Below are 22,017 nucleotides of genomic sequence, written 5' to 3'. Positions count from 1 at the left end.
ATGTTGACCAGCTTCGTGGATGGAATCCTCTGCTGCTTAACAGGGAAATCTGCCAATGTTGTGGTTCCGATTGAAACGTCAGAGCCTGCGGATGGTTTCGAGTTTGTGGAGGTGAAGCCTGGCAGGGTGCTGCGGGTCCGTCACATCATCCCCAACCGGCCAGTGGTGGAGGAGCCGGGCAGTGGGGAGGGAGGCAGCGTCAGCTGTAAGAGGAAAATCACAGTATACCGCAACGGACAGTTACTGATCGAGAATGTGAGTGAAGCAACACATCCAGAGCTTGTGCGCTGTCAGAATGGAGACAGCACTGCAGAGGTGGAGGATCTGGACTCAAGGCAAGCTGTGGATCCCAATGCAGCTATGCCCCAAGAGCAGCACCAGCGCAGGCGGCGCAAACCCAAGCGCACTGTGATGATCGACTGTGAGCGCAAAATCACCCGCTGCAAAGAAACACACCCTGATGTGGCCTTGTTCTTCATACATGGAGTAGGAGGGTCTCTGGACATATGGGGGGGTCAGCTGGACTACTTTGCACAGCTAGGCTATGAAGTTATTGCCCCAGACCTCGCTGGCCATGGTGCAAGCTCCGCCCCTCAAATCACAGCTGCCTACACGTTTTACGCCCTGGCCGAGGACATACGGATAATATTCAAGAGATACGCAAAACGCAGGAACATTCTCATTGGACATTCATACGGGTGCATGCTTATTTCTTACTGTGCTGTCAAACATCGAAGAAGTCAGGCATTATCTGCAAGGCCTTCTTAAAAGAGCCCAAAGAAATCTTGGTATCTGCTTTTTAGAGCTGCTTTCCATCAGCAGCTGGAGCCTGAGGGGGCACAAATGGCCTTGCTCTCTCTGCTCTCTCTGGATGGATAGATGGCTCTCTGTCTCTCCCTATATCAATTTAGTGTAATGCTGTCTGCTAGCTGCTGGCTAATGCATCAGAGCTGGGTACCTGGCACTTTCCTCAGAGCGCATTGGTTTGCCAGTGACGTTGCAGTGGCTGTGCATGTGGCGTAGGAGGCATGTGGCATCAGTCCTCACCCTCCTAGTGTCTGGAGCATTACATGGGAAAGAAGGAGAGAGAGTACTAATGAGTGGGTTGGGTAATTGGGTATCCAAAATTGGGGAGAAACTTTGGGGAAAAACAGTACTGTTTGGGCAACTTGTCTTTTGGCATTATTGATATTAAATGCATTATAACTTTCTCATATTGTTTTTAATAATTGATAATGCCATACACTCCAGCTCAATTCTTCAATCTGGACAGGAGAAAGTTACAGTACAGTTGCAAAAGCCTTAGGCAGTCGATTGCAATTACAGTTGCAATTGTTTCAAACTGTGTATCTCAGCAGTATGTGTGTTTTTTACCTGTAGAAACACTATACAGTCAGCTCCATAAGAACATTTCTTTGCCTCTGTACACCATCCTAGTTGATTTAAAAAAAGAAGCAATCAAAAATAAAGCTGTTAAAAATGGCTAAATTACAAAAATTGGCTCTGTTTAAATACTTCAGTAATTGAAGTATTTATGAGTATATGAGTAATTGAACAATGTTTGATTTTTTATTAAAGTTGATAAGTTTATTATTGATTGATATGTGAGCAGCTCTACTGATTTCTGTACTGTAGGACTGTTTAGATAAACTAGGAATTGGACGTTTACTGTAGATACTGGACTTCCTAAATACTGTCTTGTTTTTTTTCCCCAGTGTATCATTTTGTACCTTCCTGGCCCATGAGTATCCAGAGCAAGTTCACAAAGTGGTGATGATTAACGGTGGTGGCCCCACAGCTCTGGAACCCAGCCTCTGTTCAATCTTCAACCTGCCCACGTGTGTGCTGCATTGTTTGTCGCCGTGCCTGTCTTGGAGCTTCCTCATGTAAGATACTTTTCTATCGTTACTGTTTCTTAAAGTGATTTTGTCTAGTAGTCATAAGCAAGCGTTACTGTTGCCTTTACATCCAAACCTCTTACTGGGGTCCGTTTCTCTCAGGGCTGGGTTTGCCCATCAGGGGACAAAGGAAAAGAAACTCCTAAAAGAGAAAAATGCCTTCAACGTGTCCTCCTTTGTGCTGCGGTCTATGATGAGTGGTCAGTACTGGCCAGAGGGTGATGAGGTCTATCATGCTGAAATCACTGTGCCCACTCTCCTGGTGCATGGCATGTATGACAAGTTTGTGCCAATACAGGAGGACCAGCGCATGGCAGAGGTAAACATTTCAGCCCTGTCTGCTAGCTTTTACAGGTGTCCAACCCTCATCATTCCGTGCAGCGCTTTCCTCCATGGGTGTAAGCGTTTTCCTCTAAATGAATTCAGAAGTAGTATTTCAGCGTTCTTTTTTTAACCTGAGTATTACAACAGTGGTGTGTGATACAAAGAGTTGACAACTCTTGTTGCTAACAGCAGTACTTAATCTCCAGTAAGTAAAGTCTAATCAGTTGATAGACCAGATTGCACTAGATCCCAAAATTTGAACGAGAAACTTTAACTTTAACATAGGCAATGGAAACATAAATGATCTGTAATATTTTAATGTCTATTATAATGATTAACAAAATAAAAAAAGGAAAAATTCCATTCAACATGAATGGAAAACAGTTTGATATCATTGTAACCTTAGGGCTTTTTTAAACCTTGTTTGTAGGGAGGAGTCATTTTTAATGCATTTGAATTTATTGCTTTACATATAACATATACTAATACTTTTATGCACATTTTTGTGAATCTATTAAGCAATTAAACGAAAGTGCATAAAAATAGTCTGCTAGTCTGATAATGTGTGACAGGGGAGTTCACGCTAGAGGTTAGGGAGTCTATAAAATGTGCAAATGAAGAAATGACAACGTTTGAAAAGCATATATTTAATGGTTTTGATTTCCTCTCCACAGATTCTGCTTCTGGGCTTCCTGAAGGTCATTGATGAGGGAAGCCACATGGTAATGATGGAATGCCCTGACACGGTCAATACCCTACTGCATGAATTTTTCCTCTGGCAGCCAGCCACCACCTCCTCCAAACCTAAACAAGAAACAGCACTTCCACCAACCGCTAACAAGACCTCCAGCACTAAAGAAATGGCCAGGCCGACAACCGCCCCAAAGGTTACAACCTCGAAGCCTGAACATAACCTGGCGAGGCCAACAACTGCCCCAAAGATGAACCACGAGGGACAGAAATGAGAAAGCAGAACAGTACAACAGCGCCAATTTGGCAGCCATTCAGATGTTTGTATAGCATATGGTTCATGGACCTTCAAAGATTTTTATTCCACCCATCTATACAGTGGCTACCAATTAAAAAAAAAAAAAAGGTTGTAGCATCTTTGCTGGTAATTTATTCATTTTCAGTTTTATTTTCTCATTGTCTGGGTACATTAAGGAGTTATACCAATTAATCATAAAAGTGCAACTACCTTGTTTGTTTTTGTTTGTCTTTGGTGTGCACATATTCAGCATAAAAGCGGTCTTCTTTTAAGCAGATGAATGTAAATAAACCAAGTTTCCCTCTAAATTTAGTTTTCAGATGTTTAATAATAATGGAAAATGTTTTTCCACACCACACACATCTGTCACCTAAAACAATTATTCACTTAAATATGTATATTTGTTTTTTGTACTTTGTAAAATAAAAGGATTTGTTACTTGAAACAATGAAGTCATGAATTATTGGTTAAATGACTTCTAAATGCAATTCCCATCTAAGCTCAAATATTAATGAACATTCACAACCATGACACCAAGTAGAAAGCTTATTTTAACCGACCAATAAAGCGCCCCTATATACACACATCAAAACAAGCTTACTTTGGACCACTGAAAGCCAATTTCTCAGACCCTGATTAAAGTCAAATCTAGACCAAAACCAGATTTAGTGATGAACAAATTGGTGATAAAAGACAAGCCTTTATCAAAGTCCAAAAAAGCAGCCCAAGACTAAATTTGCACATTAGTATGACCCCAATCTATATTTTTGGCAGACATGGATGACCAGCTACTAATGGGTAAATTAGGTGAATTTTTAAAGGAGTGTTTACCATATTGTCTCATTCACTATGCTTTAAGCTGACAAAACTAGCAAGGCCTACCTTGAAGCTACTCTGAAGCTGCTTTTACATGCACAGATATCTAGAAAGGACAATAAAAATAGAAAAACTGCAAGTATGTTGGAAGTCACTTTTATTTACATCAATCACTTTTTACTTCAGAGGAATGAAGCGAGAGGAGTGGGTGGCTCCAATACCAGGACGACCGTGCTTAACAGGCTTGTATGTGATGGAGAACTCTCCAAGGTAGTGACCAATCATCTCAGGCTGTGGAGAAACACAAAACACCAAATTAGTTACAACATACACTGGCTCAACTGTTCGTGTAAGTCCTGTGGATGCACTAGGAGTAGGTAAGGATGCTCAGAAAAACTGGGATGATGCAGATGCCAGTTGGAACTACATCTACTTGGATGGCTATTATGGAGATGTACTCATGCAGATAAATGAACAGATTAAGCAGGTCTGCTTTTTTAATGTAGTTCCTCAAATGTCATTATTTTTACCAAATATCTGAACCAGTAAAGATGATCGATATTGTGCATCCTTACAAATGCACCTAAGCAAATCAAGACAGCACGCTCATGCTTATGAAAGCACCAGTTCAGTCCTTCCCTTCCAGATCACCAACACATTAATACTAGCTGTTTTCACATGTCTGAAAGAAAGCAGGATCTCTGAAACGGACTAACCTGACTCCCAAAGTGAGGCTAGTTTGGGACAACTGTGATTTTAGGCTCAGGTTATCTGGCTAACTGCTTTGTAACACACTCCCACAGCCCATTCTCATCTGAAGGCCTGAAGCCACAACACAGTCCAAAACATCTCCCATTGCCATACCTTAATTTCAACCTGGTTGAAGGTCTTGCCGTTGTACACGCCGACCATGGAGCCCACCATTTCAGGCAGGATGACCATGTCTCTCAGATGGGTCTTCACCACCTCAGGTTTCTCCATGGGAGGGGCCTCCTTCTTGGCCTTGCGCAGGCGCTTCAGGAGGGACTGCTGCTTCCTTCTGAGCCCACGGTTCAACCTCCTCCTCTGGCGAGCACAGTACAGCTGCATGAGCTGCTCACTGAAAAACAAGACAGTCCTTTAATTCCCAATGGCCATTTCAGACAAACTTCACAGTGAGGACAGTCACTAGCCACAGTAGTAGTGCAGACTGTGGATCTAAAAAGATGAACTCTCTATGACACTACTGATGGACATGCTTTTGGTCTCCAGAAGCCAACAGCGGAGTAAGCATACAATCAATGCATGCTCTGCAGTCAGCTGTCCAGAGATAGCATAGTCCTGGGCTGAGGACATGCTCACCTAAAGGAAATCGTAGCCCTAGTCAGATTTCTAGGTGTGTCAGGGCAAAATGAAGTCTTACCCTGACATGACAAAGTTTTAAAATCCAGTTACTCACTAGGACATGTCCAAGAGTTGGTCCAGGTCCACACCTCTGTAGGTGAACTTCCTGAAGGTACGCTTTTTCTTCTGCTCAACGTCCGCCTGCAAAGTTGGTAAATTCACATGAGACATAAGCCAGGAGCTTTCAGAGCAAAATGTGAAAAGCACAATACACAAAACAATGACTCAGTTTTACATTTTTATAATTCCAACCTCCTCACGCAAAATACAGATAATTGGGCAGCTGGTACTTGATGCCTTTGGATTATAAAGAGGCCATTTGTGCTTTTTGGTGGCATGGACTGACATTAGCTACTTTCAAACCCCACACATCTCGACTCAGCTGAACGTCTGCGTTTCGGCTTAGGTAGAAAATCGAGGTGTTGTGTTTTTGGTGCTCATTTAATAGACAAAACACCCATTTAATAGACATAGAAAAGAAAATGGTCAAGCAGTTTAACAAGTACAGATGAGCTTCCTGGCGCCTGTTCACCCAAAACAACCCAACTTCAACAAACACCAGCACAGATTTCAGTGCTAAAGCAGAGTGCCGCTGATCTAAAGCCACTAATTTGAGCTGTTAAGCGTTTTAAACCGCAGCACACTGTCGGGTTTTAAAGGCTAAGTGGAGTCGAAGGCGCTTAGGAGACAACTATGGCCCCGATCCCAGTAAAATCGCCGGCGCCTCCACAAAATACCGCCAGGAACGTGTCCAGTAATGTTATTTTACACCAAATATACAAAAACAGTTGAGAATTTAGTCGTATTTGCTGTGGATTAGTTTAGATTTCACTAATTCACGAATAAAACAGCACCCACCATCTTGAGAGATTCACCGGAAAAGGAAGGTCCTGCGCCTCGGTCGTGTTGAAAAAGCCCCTCGGTGCTCCGCTGACAGTAAGAGTCGCCCCCTGCAGGACGGATGCTGAATTACGGCACAGGCGCACTGGCGACAGACAGACAGACACTTTACTGACAGACAGACAGATACTTTATTGATAGATACTTTATTGATCCCGAAGGCAATTTAGCATCCAGCAGCTTAACACAGTAATACACTATAGGAACCGGTACAGACAGGACACTGATACAGACACAGATGCATGAATTACATAGAAATACGCACCAGGGGGCGCCAAAGGCTGGCCTGCTAGATTTCTGTTATTGACTGTATTTTATTATTTATTAACTTTTTTTTTTCATTCATTAATTTTGTTCATTCAGTACTACAGTACGTTTCACTGTAGTAAAGTAATAATATTATTTATTACATGATAAGTAGTATTATACACACACACAATATATATATATATATATATATATATATATATATATATATATATATATATATATATATATATATATAATTCCCTTTTTGTATTATACCTTAATTTATATTTTTTGTTATTAAACATAGCCTAATGCATAACTTACTCTGCTCATATTAGTAAATTGCAACTGTAGCAGTTTACTAATATGAGAAGGAATGCTGAGGTACCACTGCTTAAGCCTAAAATAATTTGCACAGGAATGTGCAGGGATGCACAAGCATGTCTGAACATTGGGCCTACATCACAGACCAGGGGTCATTAATTCTGGTCCTGGTGGGCCAGTGCCCAACATAGTTTGGTGATCTATCTGCTTAGGATCAGGTAATTACTGGGTTTAGTTGGTGAATTATAGCATTGAAATAAACAAACTGTGCTGGGCCCTGGCCCTCCAGGACCAGAATTACTGACCCCTGCAAATCTCCAACGCTGAAGAACTGAATGAGGCAGCTATACATAGCGCTATAAAAAAGTACATGTATATAATGCATTTATGGCACTTGGGTGATGCTCTTTTATCCAGAGCGACTTATTTTTGAATAATTATTTAATTAGTGTAGAGTGATGTGTTTTTCCAGCCAGGAAATCGAACCTGGTGTTATTACTGACTGCACTACAGCTGTGGTTACAGTCTTATGCAACCGCGACCAGGTGGCAGTTTTTGTTGATATTTTAAGGAACTTTTAAGTAAGTCCTCTATGAACATTAACAAACTTAAATGCAGCACTTTTCTGCCATATATAGAGCACAGTGTCTAATTATCCAAAAACATATTCAAAGAAAATAATCTAAAGAAGACCAAAATGTAATCAAAAGCTAAATGGGAGAGATCATTGTGTATAATTATGAGTTACCGTTCAGGTGTTTAATAGTATACTGCACTACACAAGTCAGGTAATTTCCTGCTCAAACATAGCTTGTTTGACTCATCACTTTTAGGAGGTGTGTTTGAGCAGGCAAATCACCAACTGTACTGCATTCCTGTACAGTGTTTGAAGCCGAGTTCTGGAAGTTGCACCGCCTGCGCTTTATCACTATGTGCTTCCAGTTCTGCTGTCTGATTCAGTTCCTCGGAAAGCCACAGTGTGGAACCAAAGAAAGCAGAAAGTGGCAGAATTTTATTAGATACTGCAACAACACAGACATTAAAAACAATTAGCCTGATGAAGTACTGGAGCAGGAACTCTAGACGGCTTTGGCCAGACCATGTAAAAATAAAAGCTACTAATACAAACGTAGCACTAAATACTTTCACACTGAACAATGAATTTACTGTCTCACACGTCTCCTTTATTTTTCTAAACCACAAATAAAAAGAAACACTTTATATTTATAAACTTTTTCTTAATTTTCACATCTTTTAAAATTGTAAATATTTTTGAAAGTTAATTAAAGAGATTTATGAAAAGGCTTTTCATCCTTTGTCTTCATGGTTTGTTAGCAAATGCATGAAACACCAAGTTATGTTTAAGGGCCGATAGCTATTTAAGAGTTTGGCAACTGAATGATTCATAATCTAAATAATAGATTATTCATTTTAATAGTGTAATAATCTACTGATTATCAAAAGCCATTTATTGCAGCCCTAACCCTTATATTAACCTGTCAATATTAAAAAAAAAAAAAACATAAAACATTACACAAATGCAAGCGTTTCTTTAAATCATTTATTTCAAATAAAATTCCTCTCTTTTTTTGCATAAGTGCAAAGTGCACTAAAACAGCCACCTGAGGGAACATCTACATCCTTAAATAAAATAAAAAACAAGAAAAGCGCACATAGAGTAGTACAAAAGTCATTTAAAAAATTGCACAGTTTAGGTGTATAATACATATTCATAATTTCTATTTCAAACAATTTTTTAAATAAAATGGTCAAAGGCTCAGAGAGTAAACAAAATCCACAAAATTCAAAATAAAACATTTTGATAATTCCCTAATTGAATTAAAGCTGAGGAGACCCTGTCACTCCGTGTCTGGTGTGGTTCTGTGCTGATGTTTCACCAGACAATTAAAAATCTATTGCTATGTAGCTCTGTCCTAATAGAAAATATATACCACGAACATGTTCTCCTCATGTAGGAGTCACTGTTCACAATTTACACACACGCAGACACCTTCCAATCACATTTGTAATGTTCAGCAAACACCGGCCCCAAAACCCAGCGTCGTCTGGGATCAGAACGTCTTATTTCCCTGACAAAATTTGTATTGCATTGTGGAGGTCGGGATGGGGGGAGACCCTCAACGCCGGTACGGATGGAAGCCCTGTACATTGTGGTTCTGTCCACGGCCAAAACTGCTCGCCGCCTGCTGCGGACCTGACGAGGGCTGTGCGGTAGGGGTGGCGTAAGAGGCAGTCTGCTGGCTGGGGTCAGCAAAACTATGTCCAAAGCCACTCAGGTCCTGCCCATAACCTGTTAAAAAACAGATACATAAACACAGGGGCTCAAGATGAAAAAGACAAGCATGTATGCGTTAGAGAAAAGTTTGTTCCTCTTTTTTAACATCATGTTTTTGCAATAATAGCTGTTTAAAAGCTGTAGAACAAAATTAGAGAATTATCTAAACCACTGACAAAAACAGGTGTGATGATGGGGAAAAAATATAAAAAGAAAGCTACTTAAAAAAATGAAAGAAACGTTTGAACGATACACAATCTTTCCAAAAATCACATTTTCATGTTTTTCTTTTAAATGAAAACACATCAGACAAACAGGAATAGCTTGCTGGTATGGCCACAAATAAGGTAAATGGATTATGAGCTATAACACTGCATTTTATGTTCAACTTCCAGCATATTCAGTCATCTGGAAAACTGCAAAAGCCACATGAAACAAAGTAGCACAAAACACAGGAAAAAAAACAACAGATAATTGACTAAACATTAAACCATCTGTTACAATTAGATCATCCTTTTGCCAGCAAAGCAACGCAGAGCAGACAATGCAGAGACAGAAGACAGAAATAAAGTTGAAGGAAGCCTCTTAGGTATAGTAAACCACAGCTACGATGCCACAGAATATTTACTACTATTGGTTAAGAAGAGTTTGGCAAATCTAGATTTCTTTCTAATTACACAACATTTACCAATGTTATGAAATTAGAGAAGTGGACCTCCCTTTCTGGCTTCTACAAGGACATGTAGCTGTAATTAGTATACGACAGAGAAATCTGTGTGATGTAAAATATGTTTACAACATATGAACATGGTATGCGCACCACTGGAGTGTGTAAAATGTATGTAAGAAGAAAAATAAAAGCTCTCATTAAAGCCTCATGAGTTTATGCACTATTGCATCTGCTATTTTTATTGGGTGGTTGTAAAATACAGTAGCTCACACCTACCTGCACTATATCCCTGCTCATCCTGACCATAACTGTGAGAAGGACGCGTTGGTCCGTAGGCAGAGGGGTCCTGAGGATAGTTACCCAAGCCTATCAGGGAGATGAGGAGACCAGGTTGACTAAACCCAGAGAGAGCCTACTTTTAACACTAGCTCTGGGGGAGAGACTCCTATCAATCAAGGCGAAGCCTCGACCAATCGATCTGCTTTCTTTGGTAAAATTAGCCTGCCCTGAGACTTGAAGATCTAAAGACGCTGAATCGGGAACAGTTAAGGTGAATGGACTAGTCTTTTTACCACCTTTGAATAGTTAAATACTATGCTTATCTTAAAGGCATTCAGCCCTAATGTTGATGAATTTTGATGAATGAAAGCGAAGCATAAGCATGGCACACTGAGGCAGGTGAGGGGAACACTGCTGCGCCAGGTTTGACCCTGGTTCACTCGGCTAATGAGGCAGGTCAGACTCAAGACGTGACTTCTTAAGACCTGGGATTTCACAGCCGAGGCACAATGCACTGCTTGTTTAACTGCTGTGTAGCCTCTCTGTTCTTATCAGCATCTGAGGCTCACTGGTAATTCACTCAAATGCATATAATGTGGTTTAAAGCAAGGAACACAACTAGGCTGATCTATTAGAGTTGTAGAGCTATAAACTACATGGCCAAAGGTTTTTGGGCACCTGCTTATCCAAGGTTTTTACCAACATCAAGGTTATTAAAGAGGTGCCTGTTCACCCCTTTATTGCAGTAAATGTATCTACTTCCACTAGATTTTGAAATACTGCTGTAAGATTTGATTGTATTAAGTCACAGAACCATCAGTGTGGTCAGATACTCATGTTGGATGATTCGTTTTTGAAATGCCTCGCCAAGAAGGTTGTTCTGGAGCTCCATCACTCCAGAGAAGGTTGTTCCAGCTCTGTGTTGGGAAAGTTTACACTCCTCTAGCCCACGCTTGGCACTGGGCATGGTGACCTAGGCTCATGTGGGGCAATGCTTTTCTATGAAGGTTTTACAGGCTGTGCTTGTGCAATCTGTGTAATTTAAAGCTAGCTCACTCATTAGAAGTACCATCCACAAACCTTTGGCCATATAGTGTACCTGTAGCAGTGTATCAGTAGTAATATGCAAATGGATGCACATTTGTTTTCAACAATATATCTGAAAAGTCTGAAGCTTAAGTCGTCAAGATGTCTACCACTAATAACCAAACTGTACTGAAAGGAAATCAATTTGCAGCACCAGAAAAAACAAGTAACTGTTCAGTCAAAACTATTCAGTTTCAGTGATTAATAGGAGCATCATTTGAGCTTACTGATGTGAGTTAGTTGTATATTTATTTGCTCTTTTTGTTTTCCTTACATTATTTTACAGTAGTAAAATAATGTTAAGAAGTCAATAATTGACTTTTGAAGTCAATTTAAGCATAAAAAAGCGCACCATCTAAAAACCACCGACATTAAATGAGGCATCCCACCATCCAAAAAGCAACACTGCAACACAGGATGATCCAATTCAAACAAACAACTGATTTCCATTCCACACTATCCTAATGCACAAAGACAACTATAAACATGTATTTGAGCATATTCACAAGAGTTGTAGTAGATGCAGTGACACCTGGAGGAATTGCCAAAAGTGAGGATTTGTATGCAAGCTTGTGTGGGTGTAATGAAGTCATGCCAGTTCAGCCATGTGGTATAAAGAGCAAGCTTTTGCCTGTGTGAGGATCGCTGTAATGAACTGCAACTAAGGTGGTTTAGAAAATGGATCCACTCAACAGTAAAAGGAGAAGACATGACCCAGGTGAGGTTAGCCCTTTACTCACCATACTGGCTATAGGAGAAGTCCGGCTGTGCTGGAGGGGCTTTGCTCATATCCTGAGTTGGGGTGGTAGCAGGGGCAAAGCCCAGAGGTCCTGTTCCAGGAGTTGTGGGAGGAGGAGGCATTCCTTGTGGTACAAACTGGTCACCTTGAGGTGCACCAAAACTGTACCCTGCGTTTGGAAAAAGAAAACCTAATGTATGAGGTTACTAAGACCGCAGACTATCATTTCAGCTGCTGATAGCAGTTGCAAGATTATAATTGCTTTTCTTACATTATGTGCTACATCAGGTCAAAACCTTAAAAGCTGAAATAGAAGTGTGACAACCTTCAGATAAAGTTAAATTTAAATGATGATTTATTGTGTGCATGTATTCCAAAATGACCTACCAAACTGAGGGGGTGTGCTATAGCCCTGCTGAGGATATCCCTGAGGTGCCCCAAATCCTCCTGCTGGGGGTGCTGTGACTAGGAACGCATTAAACGGAGAGGGAGGCTGAGCAGGGGCTCCTCGTCCTGCTGGCAAAGGAGGGCCATATCCACCTGGGACGAATATGAAGGGTAATAAATCAACGAGATTACAAACTATAACAGTTGGCTGTTGATGTTTAACAAAAAGACGCAGCTGGAAATGTCACTGTTTCATGCTCAACTGTCATTACTCACATTCATCTCATTAGTACTACTAATTACTACATCTCATTATATATTATATATTATATATATATATATATATATATATATATATATATATATATATATATATATATATATATATAAAATTCAGTCCAATTATCATAATTGTGTATATAATGGAAATTAAATGTACATATATCATTCAACAAAGATACCATAACAAACAAAACCTACCTAAAGGTTGACCTGTGGACACCCAAACTCCTGTCAGAAAGACAAACAGTGTCAGTGTTTTCTTGTGCATGCTGAATAGTTAAGGTGTTACTTATTAAATTAAAGGTTGCAGTGATCCTGGCTTTATTTCAACTCAAGCTTACTTTCAGCTTGAATGGCTTGTATATTCGTTATGTGAAAGTAGTCACCCTTACACTGTAGACAAACCCACTGTGGTTTCGAACAGATGGCACAAACAGCGTGGCCAAAACGGAGGCAAACTGCAGCTCAGATACCAGTTGGCGTCTCTGGTATCTTTTTTCACACTAGAATGTCATGTTCCCAGAGGGAGACCTTTTCGCCCTCACTCACCCTGAGGCCCGTAGCTTTGGTGCCAGCTCTGAGCAGGCTGTGCAGCCCAGCCATTTGCTGCACTTAAGATGGCTCTGGGTCCCCACTGATTGGCTCCCAGCTGACCAGGGCCAGGAGCTTTGCTGTCCCGAGGCTCAGCCTTCTTCACTTCAACCTGGACAAAGGACAAAGACAGCATAACTTGAAAGGGCAGGATTCAATGACCAAAGTGCCTCCCTCATCCCATCAATTACTTAGCTTGCAGTTCAGTAGAGATAGTCTTACTTAGGTTGAATATGATAGCTCAGTACAGATATTAAAAATATATTCTGGGCTTCTTATAGTTGATATCTTTAAGCAATGTTTCTACGGTACTTCCAAATGAAAACACATTTGCATTCAAATTAATTATTTTGAAATATATTACAAATCTATTCAACTGAAGTTTATGGATATAGATTTTACAAAAAGAGCAAATTATGCACAGTGTTTGAAAGTGTTTGAAAAATGTACCGGAGAAACATTGTCCCTGCATTTTTACTGTATCTTAAAAACTGCTGATAGAAAGTCCACACTTACCTTTCCCTGGCTAACGTGTTTAAGAACCTCAATTTGGTCAATTTGGAGTAGAAATATGATGACAATTATATCTAATTGTATAAAATAATAAACATGCAAAGAATAATGGAGTCATAAGTCTTTTCAGAAATGAATCTTCATACCGTGTCAAACATGAAAAAGAAAACAATGGCAATATGATAGTCATCTGATGTGAAAAATAAGACTATTTATGAACTACAGTCACCTGATCAGAAACAATATTTTTTCCCCCATTACTTTCAGTGCCCAACTATAGATGTACCAGCCGTTCAAGAAAAGCACACACACCAGAAGTGTAAAATGGGTAGGACAGAAATAGCACAGCCTCTAAATGGGTTGAGTTATTGGGGTCACCTTGAATCAAGAGCAAGGCGCGATATTTTTCTGCTCGCAAAGTAGCATAAAACGCAGTGACTTTCTTTCTCGCCTTCCCTCTTCCCTCTCTGTCGACCTAATTAGGCACTAGTTTGAGCGAGTGGTCTGTGGCCCTCCGCTCACTACCTAGGCCCTCTCCCGCGGGCTTCAGGGCTCGGAGTGATGGGAGGAAGCGCAGAAGTCCTGGCGTCCAACTCCAGAGCTGGGATTTGCAACACAGTTTGATATGCTCCAGTTTCTAAATTTATAACGTATGGCCCCCACCTCCCCAAAGTACTGTAGCAATAATGTCATATCAAGAACAATAGCCTAGGTACTGGAGAACCTGTTTTCCTGAAGGAAAACAGGACACAGCCAAGGAGAGAGAGAGAGTGGGTACCAGAGAATAAATACAATGTAGGACAGCAACTCGGCGCCTGCACAGAAAACTATAGCAAACTTCACGGAAGTGGTTCGTCACTTTGAATCAGCACACAGCAGTGGCGAGGCAGAGACAGAGAAATGCCAGGGGCAACTTCAGATTGGTGAGTAATAGATATGCATCTTCCAGTACAGATTGCATGGCTGAACAAATCAAACATTCAGTACTGAGCCAGTTTGCTCTATTCAAACTTATCAGGGTAGTTAAGCAGTGCAAGATTAGCTGCCGTTTAAAAGCTAGAGTAGTTTCCCAAGAGCTTCCCTACAACTGAAGTCACTACTTTACTGTTTTATTTTAAATTTGACTTAGGTTATTCTGATAATACCCCTTCTTGTTTGTACCCCTATCTAGTATGCACAGCTAACTCCCGCACTCCTCGCCACATTAAGCATTTTATTACATTAGAACACATGCATTTATTTTTAATTGGAAAGCGCACAGCAAACACACTTCTTTAACACCATTTTCTAAGCTAAGGAGAACCAAGCATTAGAAGCTGTGTCCTTGCGCAGAGGCACAAATGCACTGTGCTTAAGGCTGGGACATTCTAATATAGGAGTTCCCCATCCTGGTCATGCTGACCTACCTAGAGAGTATAGGTCCAACACACCTGGCTGTATATAAGGACTTGATTAATTGAATCAGGGGTGTTAGTTTATGGTTTACTTTACCAGGGTGGTAGATCACAGAACCTAGTAACACAACTAGCAGCCATCTAATACACGTCTGCTTAACAAGCAAAACCTTGTTTCCAGTGAGAACGATTAAGTGAGCAATCTACTGTCCTTGTTTTATAAACACCTCCACATTAACTGATCAATAGAACGTAATAAAATCTATGCCAAAAAAACAACAACAAAAAAATACGACCGCTGCTGATGGCCAACCAACCCAGCTTAAATTGAATGCCACTTGTTTTAATTTAGAGGAAAATCTGACACAGTATGGAGATTCTTAACCTGAGGTCACTTAATTGAGGCTTTGCTTTCTTTCTTTTTTTTTTCCTTCTTGGATAATGTCAAGAACTCAAACAGTAAGTGACCTGGCAGAAACAAAATGAATAATAAAAGATGGAAAATGACATTGACCAGTCCTTTAGGTGAAAAAGAATTACAGATAAAATACTATGCAGGTATAAAAACTCACCTCGCTTAACTCAATAAATAGGCCACACAGAATCACCAGCATAAAACCACCTAAAGGAGTGGTCCAGATAAACTAAACCTTGGGCGACTGCAGAAGCTGTGCTTGTTATGACTCACAGTCAGTGATTCATTGTCAAAAGCTGTACTTTTTTTTGATGGCTAGATGCTGAAGTTATATATTTGAGCTGCATTAGAGCTGCACCAAAAGATTCTCAACCTTTTAAATATGCAACACAGATTCATTTCTGAATGTGTGTCTCTTTTCTGGGAAGAAAAGCTGAAATTGAATTTTCAGAACTAGTATAGAACACTATTCCATCGCCCAAGCTTCAGTTTCTGCTTTAGGGTAAAATAAAACTACAACTACACACTTTTTTGCCCATGATGTCGTGAAAATGCATGTTGACAGCCTGGTCCACTGATTGTTCGGCCTCGAAAGTAATAAATCCAAAACCTAGCCAACGACCAAAAGTGAATCAAGGTAGCAGGGTGTTGGGACAGAACAAGGTGAAGAACAGTTGAGGGGGGGGACCAAGGGGGCACTGGGGGCTCGGATGATGTTGCAGCCTGTGGCACAATAACAACAAGTGACAGGCCAGGGAGTCCAGTCTTGTCTAGGAAAAAAAGTTACATTGTTCTCCATCTGTGCAAATGAACCTTCACTTGATTTAATCATTAACAGATGAATGAGCAGTGTCACTGAGGGCAAATGTATTCAAAGCCAGGACAAACAAAGAAACTGTCCATACATTGGAAAATCTGACAACAGAGATATTATTTCAGAAGCTATTTGTTTTCAATCTTTCCCTTCACAGTCTCATCCGAACCCCACTTTGAATGTCCCCTTGTTATAATCTTGTACAACAAAGCTGGCAGCAGCCACAATCATTAACGCATAACAGAAATGATGAATAAAACTAGTACATAATTTAACAAAGGTTTCTCAAAGCCTTCCCAAAATTACAGTACTTTGGGCAAACTAAGAGAACATAAATTTACAACACAGCTAAAAAGGCACCACAGAGATAAAAGGCCAAAACGAAAACTAAAAAAAAATCTATGTATGAGAAGGCTTTCATAAGGTGTAACCAAAGTTAATCGATTTTTAATCCAGTCCGTTTTGATGCCCTAAAATCAAAATGGATGTTTTTGTATAAAGGAAAAGGAACCACTGTGTGTTGCCTCATGAGTAAGAGAGGTTACCTCAGGAGGACATTAGTTTAGCTGAAGAAGAAAAAATGACAGCAAGTCCAGTCCCCCTTTTCAAGGTGACTTTTATGATAAAGCAGAGCATAGAGGACACCAGCGGAGTGAGGGTGCACAAAGTTCTGCTGCCTCCTCAGCACCAGCTCCAGCTCCAGCACCACTGTGTGAACTAGTTTCACTCTGATCAAATAACTGTGTGGCAGAACTGGGTTGTGAGAATCTCTCCACTTTGGGATCTAACCCGATTCCAATTAAGCATCCTTTGAGACCCAGAGGGGGATCTGAGATCTCTTGTACTATCCAGAGCAGCCCCATCTGTTTCAATTGGTACTAAATATACTCCTGGCCTGCCCCTAATCAGAGGACCTATCTTCATTAAAGCAATACAGCCTTCTGTCAAGTTCTGACACTGCTGCATCCACCCATCCTAGCTAGCTGCTCAATCCATCTGACACGGGTCACAAAATGAGAACAGCAGAACGTTCTACTTTTCAACCCAAATAAAAATGGGGTTTTCTTTTTAAATTAAAGTTGAAAGATTACAGCAGAGAAAACAGGGCCTGCTTTTAAGGACCCAAATTTGCCTAAAGCTCTACTTACACCTAAAAGTACAGGTGCTACATAAAAGAACCACTTTTGGCTCCATTAGTAACCATGTCTGTAGAAGAGACAAACCTTTTTTAAAAGGTTTAAAAGTACCTTCAGCTGATATAACTTTAAGGGTTCTTCACACTCACTTCTTTACAAACATGTGCCCACCTTTATCAAACATCTTATAGTACACTGCACTTTTACACTGGACAGGACCAAAGGCAGTAATGAATACTGATCAGTGTTCTCACTCTGCCACTTCATAAATATGGTCTACGGCTCTTCATGGTGTCAACACTTGTGGGTCTACGTCATCTTTCAAAGAACGCTCTGCAGCACTGTTATTTTTAAGAGCGGTCCATTACAAAGCAATGTGACTGCACTGTAACAGTTTTAGGGCACGACAGAAGTGTTGTAAGATTGACTGATCTTCTGTATGAACTCTGGTTACACCTCCCAGTCTCACACTGCTACACAAATTTACTTTACACATCTTTCCTGGCCTTTATCTATGTGGTACCACTCTGAGCACTACCTGAAAGGAAACAAAAATAAATCTGAAGAAACAGTTAATTACATTCATACAGTTGACAAGGAAAAGGGATACAAAAGAAAGAGAGGGCTTACTTAATTTACTACATATGGAAAAAAAAATCATAATTCATTTAGAATATCAGTTAAACAGGAAATGCATAATAAAACTTACTCAATGCTACGGTTAACAAAAAGAAAGTTCAATGCCAGTTATTCAAAATGCAACAGAAAATGTTCAAATGACAAACTATTCCATGTGTCCACAAAGAGACTGATATGAGTCCTTAAGAATTGGGGTCTATTTTTGTTTTTGTTTTAAGCAAATGATGAAGAAACAGCTCTGTGCAATACACACGTATTGGATACTCAATATGCATGAAATGGCGCTTTTAATCATTTTCACTTTTTCTACATAAACTGCAATTATCTTTATGCTTGCATGTGTTACAAGAACCGTCAGAGAAATACACCACCCACACCATCTATGTATTTGTTACCTTCAATTCCACAGTATGAAGGTGAAATGGCCTTAAATGGTCTTTAATGGCCTTTAATGTGTGCTTAATTTGACCTAATATTTCTCCCTGACTCCCAAATATTCAATTATTACAGTTTACAGCTAATTACATTGTGATTTCACAGCAATTTTCCTGTAAAATTGAATCAGCACAGTGAAGAATCCAAACACTATAGCAAATTTCCATACAATAAAATGTCCTCTAATAAGCCGAACAATTACCGCAAACATCTGACTCCACAAGCTGGCTGTAATCTAGGGGGAAAAATACTGTCTCAGCCATTATTCATGACGTTGCTTGACTTACGTAACTTTAATTCAGTCACTGTAGTAAAAGCAGCTGGACAGTTTGCTACATTTTGCTTGGATATTGGATTCAAGCAATAGCAGTTATCTTAAAATCCCGGAAATCAAGGCTTTGGAAAGAGAATAAAAGAGGCTCAAAATATGAACAGCAGGCATGCAGGTTAAGACCCTACTGCAGGTCTACGAATCAAGCAAATGCATCAGAAGCTGATTCAGTGACAGATGTTTTTAGACAATGCAAAAAAAAGTCTGCACTTTATGTCAATGCTGTCGATTTGCCTTCTCACCATGCAGGAGCTCTGCAACATGCCAAATACAGCATCAGAGACATGGGAGTGAGAAATGATATCAGAATGTGCTCTGCTGAAGGACATAGAGTGAGACTCCTTTCTTTGGGTCAGAATAGTTTGTCATGAGCATGAAAGATAGATGAAATGGGGAACAGAACTAGATCAGCTTTTACCTCGGGGTCTCTGTTTCTCCGCATCATAGATCATTACCACCTCTGTCACCTTCAAGGGAGGAAATATGACAAGTGGATGAGTGGCTGAACAGAGCGGCCACTCAAAGTTTGATCTAAAGGCATCCATTATAGTTAAAAGAAGCCAAAGCCAGAATCCTAAAACTGAAATCACATATCAGCGTTTGTTACCATTATTAACATTTTGCCAGCTCTCTCTCACCTCTAGTGATGGCAAACTTGAGCAGAGGACTAAGACTTAAACATCTAAATAATATGATAACCCATCTTACCACTCCAAATCTGTTAAAATAGTCCCTGAGTTCAGGCTCCCCGCAGTTGTGCGGAATTCCACCAACAAATATCTTCTTGGATTTATTGCTGTCACTTTTACCTCCTTTCTAAAAATGTATACAAAAAAGAGAGTTAAAAAGGAAAGAACTATACAAATGTTTAATGTGCAATCAATCATAAACATAACTTACATGTAGCTTAGCAGGAGACACCCATTAAAATGACAGCATATACATTTACAAACTGGTAAACCCTGCTTGGCCAATAAAAACATGATCTGAAAAACAAATGGCCTGAATTACGACAATTTCACACTCCCTCACACGTTCACTCTGCTTACCCAGCCATCCTTTGCTCGTGTCTTCTCGGGCTGCATTCCTCTGGGAGTGCATGGCTTGGGGTCAATCTACAAGTGCAAAGAATTATCTCGTAACATTAAAGCCATATTAAGTTTACTATGCCATCATTATTGTCTGGCACCACATATACCATTTACTTCATAACAGCATCAACATTAGAGCTAAATTCCTCAATTTCAAACACAAGCCTCTGGTTCTCACATTTCTACCATCGAGGTTATGAGGTTTGGTGTCCAGTACTGTCCGAACGCAGTTTGGGTCCTTGAACTTCACAAACCCAAAGCCTCTGGACTGATTTGTGCTTTTGTCCTTCATGATGACACAGTCCACAACCTCTCCATACTGGGAGAAGTAGTTCCGTAAAGTCTCTAATGAGAGAAAGAAAAAAGGCGATGATGTCCTACAGCTGTCAGTTCGTACTTGCTGGAAACAAAATATGCATTCATTTTACTATCCAAATGCCTTCCCTTGATAGCAAACCTCCTACGTAAGAACCTATATAATCCATTGGTAAAAAAAATCAATTATAAGAAGATGTCAGGGCATATTTAAACAAGAACTGATAAGTGTATTCGGAGTGAAACAGAACCTGAAGGTTTCATTTTATCAACACTGTTCTTCTTACACAGCGTGCAGGTCAAACAGCAGCGAGAGGAGAAAGCTGCTGGAAGCATCTTATCACCTGCTGTTACTTAAATTCAGTGCTCGCAGTGTGAGAAGCATTGCCAAAGAATCAAATGCTGCTTTCAAGAGCAATAGGATATTCAGCACAAACTGGCCTAGGCTCTCAAAGCCAAAAAGCTTCAACATCATAACTACACACGTAAACTCACCTTGAGTAGTACTCCAGTCTAACCCACCCACAAACAGCTTCCTGTAAGACAAGTGGATGTTACAGCAAGAGAATATATGTCAAGCAACAATAGTAATGTAGTTCACTGTGAAAGTACAGAAAAGCACATTTATCCAGCTAGCACTGCTGCTGATGGCAAAGCTGGCTTGTCTTGTCACTCCCAGCTGGTTTATCACGAATGTGCAGCTTGTCTCTTAACTCGTCATTCTTGACTTACTGCCCATCAACCAACACTAATGTCACCTCAGCCCGGAGACACATTTCTCAGAGAAGTGAGCTTAGTTTCGGCATTAACGTTACTGAAACTGAACAGAAATGTTAGCTAGCTAGTTTGAGCACCCCAATTTGACTATTTACTGTCATTCCACTGGAGGTCAATATTCAGCCAATAACAATAGCTCGCAAATTAACGAGCTAACAGTTGCTAATGTCGTTAGCCTGTAAGTGAAGACACTTTGACAGCTAGCTGTGAAAATAACTGGGTAAAGCCTAAAGTCACAAAATGCCCTGCTCTTTCAGACCACCACCACTGCTTCACCAAGTTCCACTGTTTAGTTTCTGGAACTGGTCGGTCACCTTGCTGACGGACAGGTAAGTTGGCTAACAGCCGAGGCTAGCTTTAAAAGCGACGGTTGACTGCTCCTCCGTTAGCTCGCTGTACGCTAGCCTGCAACACCGCCGTTTGTTGTTGCAGCCTCGCTCGCTGCGCAGGTCGGTAGCTACCTCTGTACTCCTCTACGGTGATGGTGTGCTGATGAGATTTTAATCTCCCTGCAGAAAAACAGAATCGCTGTTTGTAACAAAATGGTGCCTGTCTCACCCGATTTCGTCTCCCGCTAGGTTGTTGTTCATTTCTGTAGCAAGAGTTGTGGACTGGAGCGCTGACATCAGTTTGTTGCCTCAGTCTCCTCCAAAGTAAGCCGTCTCTCCTCTCTCCGACTGGCCCGGGAAGGTCACTCCGCTTTCGGTTCAAACCCGGTCTGCGCAACGCTGACGCGCCGCCACGGGGGCCCCCTGCAGGGGAGGGCGTCAGGAACACGGGCTGGGAGTTGTAGTCCTTTAAGTTCACAACAACATGCTGCGCTTCAGAGACGAAACATCAGCCAGTTCTTGTTTTTACCGTCAAACAGGTTCACTCATATAATAATAATAATAATAATAATAATAATAATAATCGTTTTATTTTATACAATATACAATTACATTT

General features: G+C 40.5%; 3 protein-coding genes across 4 annotated transcripts; 1 reads left to right on the top strand and 2 right to left on the bottom strand.

Moving 5' to 3' along the window:
• abhd8b (abhydrolase domain containing 8b) lies at nucleotides 1-3,187 on the top strand. The gene is made up of 4 exons (XM_072659984.1): nucleotides 1-698; nucleotides 1,716-1,886; nucleotides 2,001-2,217; nucleotides 2,897-3,187. The coding sequence occupies exons 1-4, from the start codon at nucleotides 1-3 to the stop codon at nucleotides 3,185-3,187; spliced, it is 1,377 nt and encodes a 458-aa protein (XP_072516085.1).
• Nucleotides 3,188-4,166: 979 nt separating this feature from the next.
• On the bottom strand, nucleotides 4,167-6,326 carry rps15 (ribosomal protein S15). The gene is made up of 4 exons (XM_072659985.1): nucleotides 6,268-6,326; nucleotides 5,465-5,550; nucleotides 4,891-5,125; nucleotides 4,167-4,317 (listed from the first exon to the last, which is right to left on the bottom strand). The coding sequence occupies exons 1-4, from the start codon at nucleotides 6,268-6,270 to the stop codon at nucleotides 4,204-4,206; spliced, it is 438 nt and encodes a 145-aa protein (XP_072516086.1). The 5' UTR covers nucleotides 6,271-6,326; the 3' UTR covers nucleotides 4,167-4,203.
• Nucleotides 6,327-8,442: 2,116 nt separating this feature from the next.
• dazap1 (DAZ associated protein 1) lies at nucleotides 8,443-21,773 on the bottom strand. 2 transcript variants are annotated; one of them, XM_072661197.1, is made up of 13 exons: nucleotides 21,631-21,773; nucleotides 20,791-20,831; nucleotides 20,159-20,325; nucleotides 19,939-20,004; nucleotides 19,598-19,705; nucleotides 19,308-19,356; nucleotides 16,062-16,144; nucleotides 13,171-13,324; nucleotides 12,820-12,849; nucleotides 12,340-12,492; nucleotides 11,954-12,121; nucleotides 10,125-10,214; nucleotides 8,443-9,193 (listed from the first exon to the last, which is right to left on the bottom strand). In XM_072661197.1, the coding sequence occupies exons 1-13, from the start codon at nucleotides 21,696-21,698 to the stop codon at nucleotides 9,021-9,023; spliced, it is 1,350 nt and encodes a 449-aa protein (XP_072517298.1). In that variant the 5' UTR covers nucleotides 21,699-21,773; the 3' UTR covers nucleotides 8,443-9,020. The 2 variants fall into 2 exon arrangements, with proteins under 2 accessions (XP_072517298.1, XP_072517297.1); XM_072661196.1 differs by lacking the exon at nucleotides 10,125-10,214 and having other exon boundaries at nucleotides 8,444-9,193.
• Between the last annotated feature and the right edge of the window lie 244 nt (nucleotides 21,774-22,017).

Source organism: Salminus brasiliensis, chromosome 17 (assembly GCF_030463535.1).
Source record: "Salminus brasiliensis chromosome 17, fSalBra1.hap2, whole genome shotgun sequence".
In the NCBI taxonomy this organism is placed as follows: Eukaryota; Metazoa; Chordata; class Actinopteri; order Characiformes; family Bryconidae; genus Salminus; species Salminus brasiliensis.
Note: the sequence above shows the minus strand (reverse complement) of the source record. Positions and strands in the feature narration are given on the sequence as shown.

Bases quoted from the DNA above. Each gene is read 5' to 3' on its own strand.
- abhd8b (XM_072659984.1), top strand. From the start codon at position 1: ATGTTGACCAGCTTCGTGGATGGAATCCTCTGCTGCTTAACAGGGAAA. The intron at 699-1,715 runs GTGCATGCTTAT...TTTTTTCCCCAG, and splicing joins CTCATTGGACATTCATACGG to TGTATCATTTTGTACCTTCC. The intron at 1,887-2,000 runs GTAAGATACTTT...CGTTTCTCTCAG, and splicing joins CTGTCTTGGAGCTTCCTCAT to GGCTGGGTTTGCCCATCAGG.
- rps15 (XM_072659985.1), bottom strand. The intron at 5,126-5,464 runs GTGAGTAACTGG...CTTGTTTTTCAG, and splicing joins CAACTCTTGGACATGTCCTA to TGAGCAGCTCATGCAGCTGT. The intron at 4,318-4,890 runs GTATGGCAATGG...GTTTCTCCACAG, and splicing joins TCAACCAGGTTGAAATTAAG to CCTGAGATGATTGGTCACTA.
- dazap1 (XM_072661197.1), bottom strand. From the start codon at position 21,698: ATGTCAGCGCTCCAGTCCACAACTCTTGCTACAGAAATGAACAACAAC. The intron at 20,832-21,630 runs GTGAGACAGGCA...CTTGTCTTACAG, and splicing joins CTAGCGGGAGACGAAATCGG to GAAGCTGTTTGTGGGTGGGT. The intron at 16,145-19,307 runs GTAAAAGCTGAT...GTCGTTGGCTAG, and splicing joins GGAGAAACAGAGACCCCGAG to GTTTTGGATTTATTACTTTC.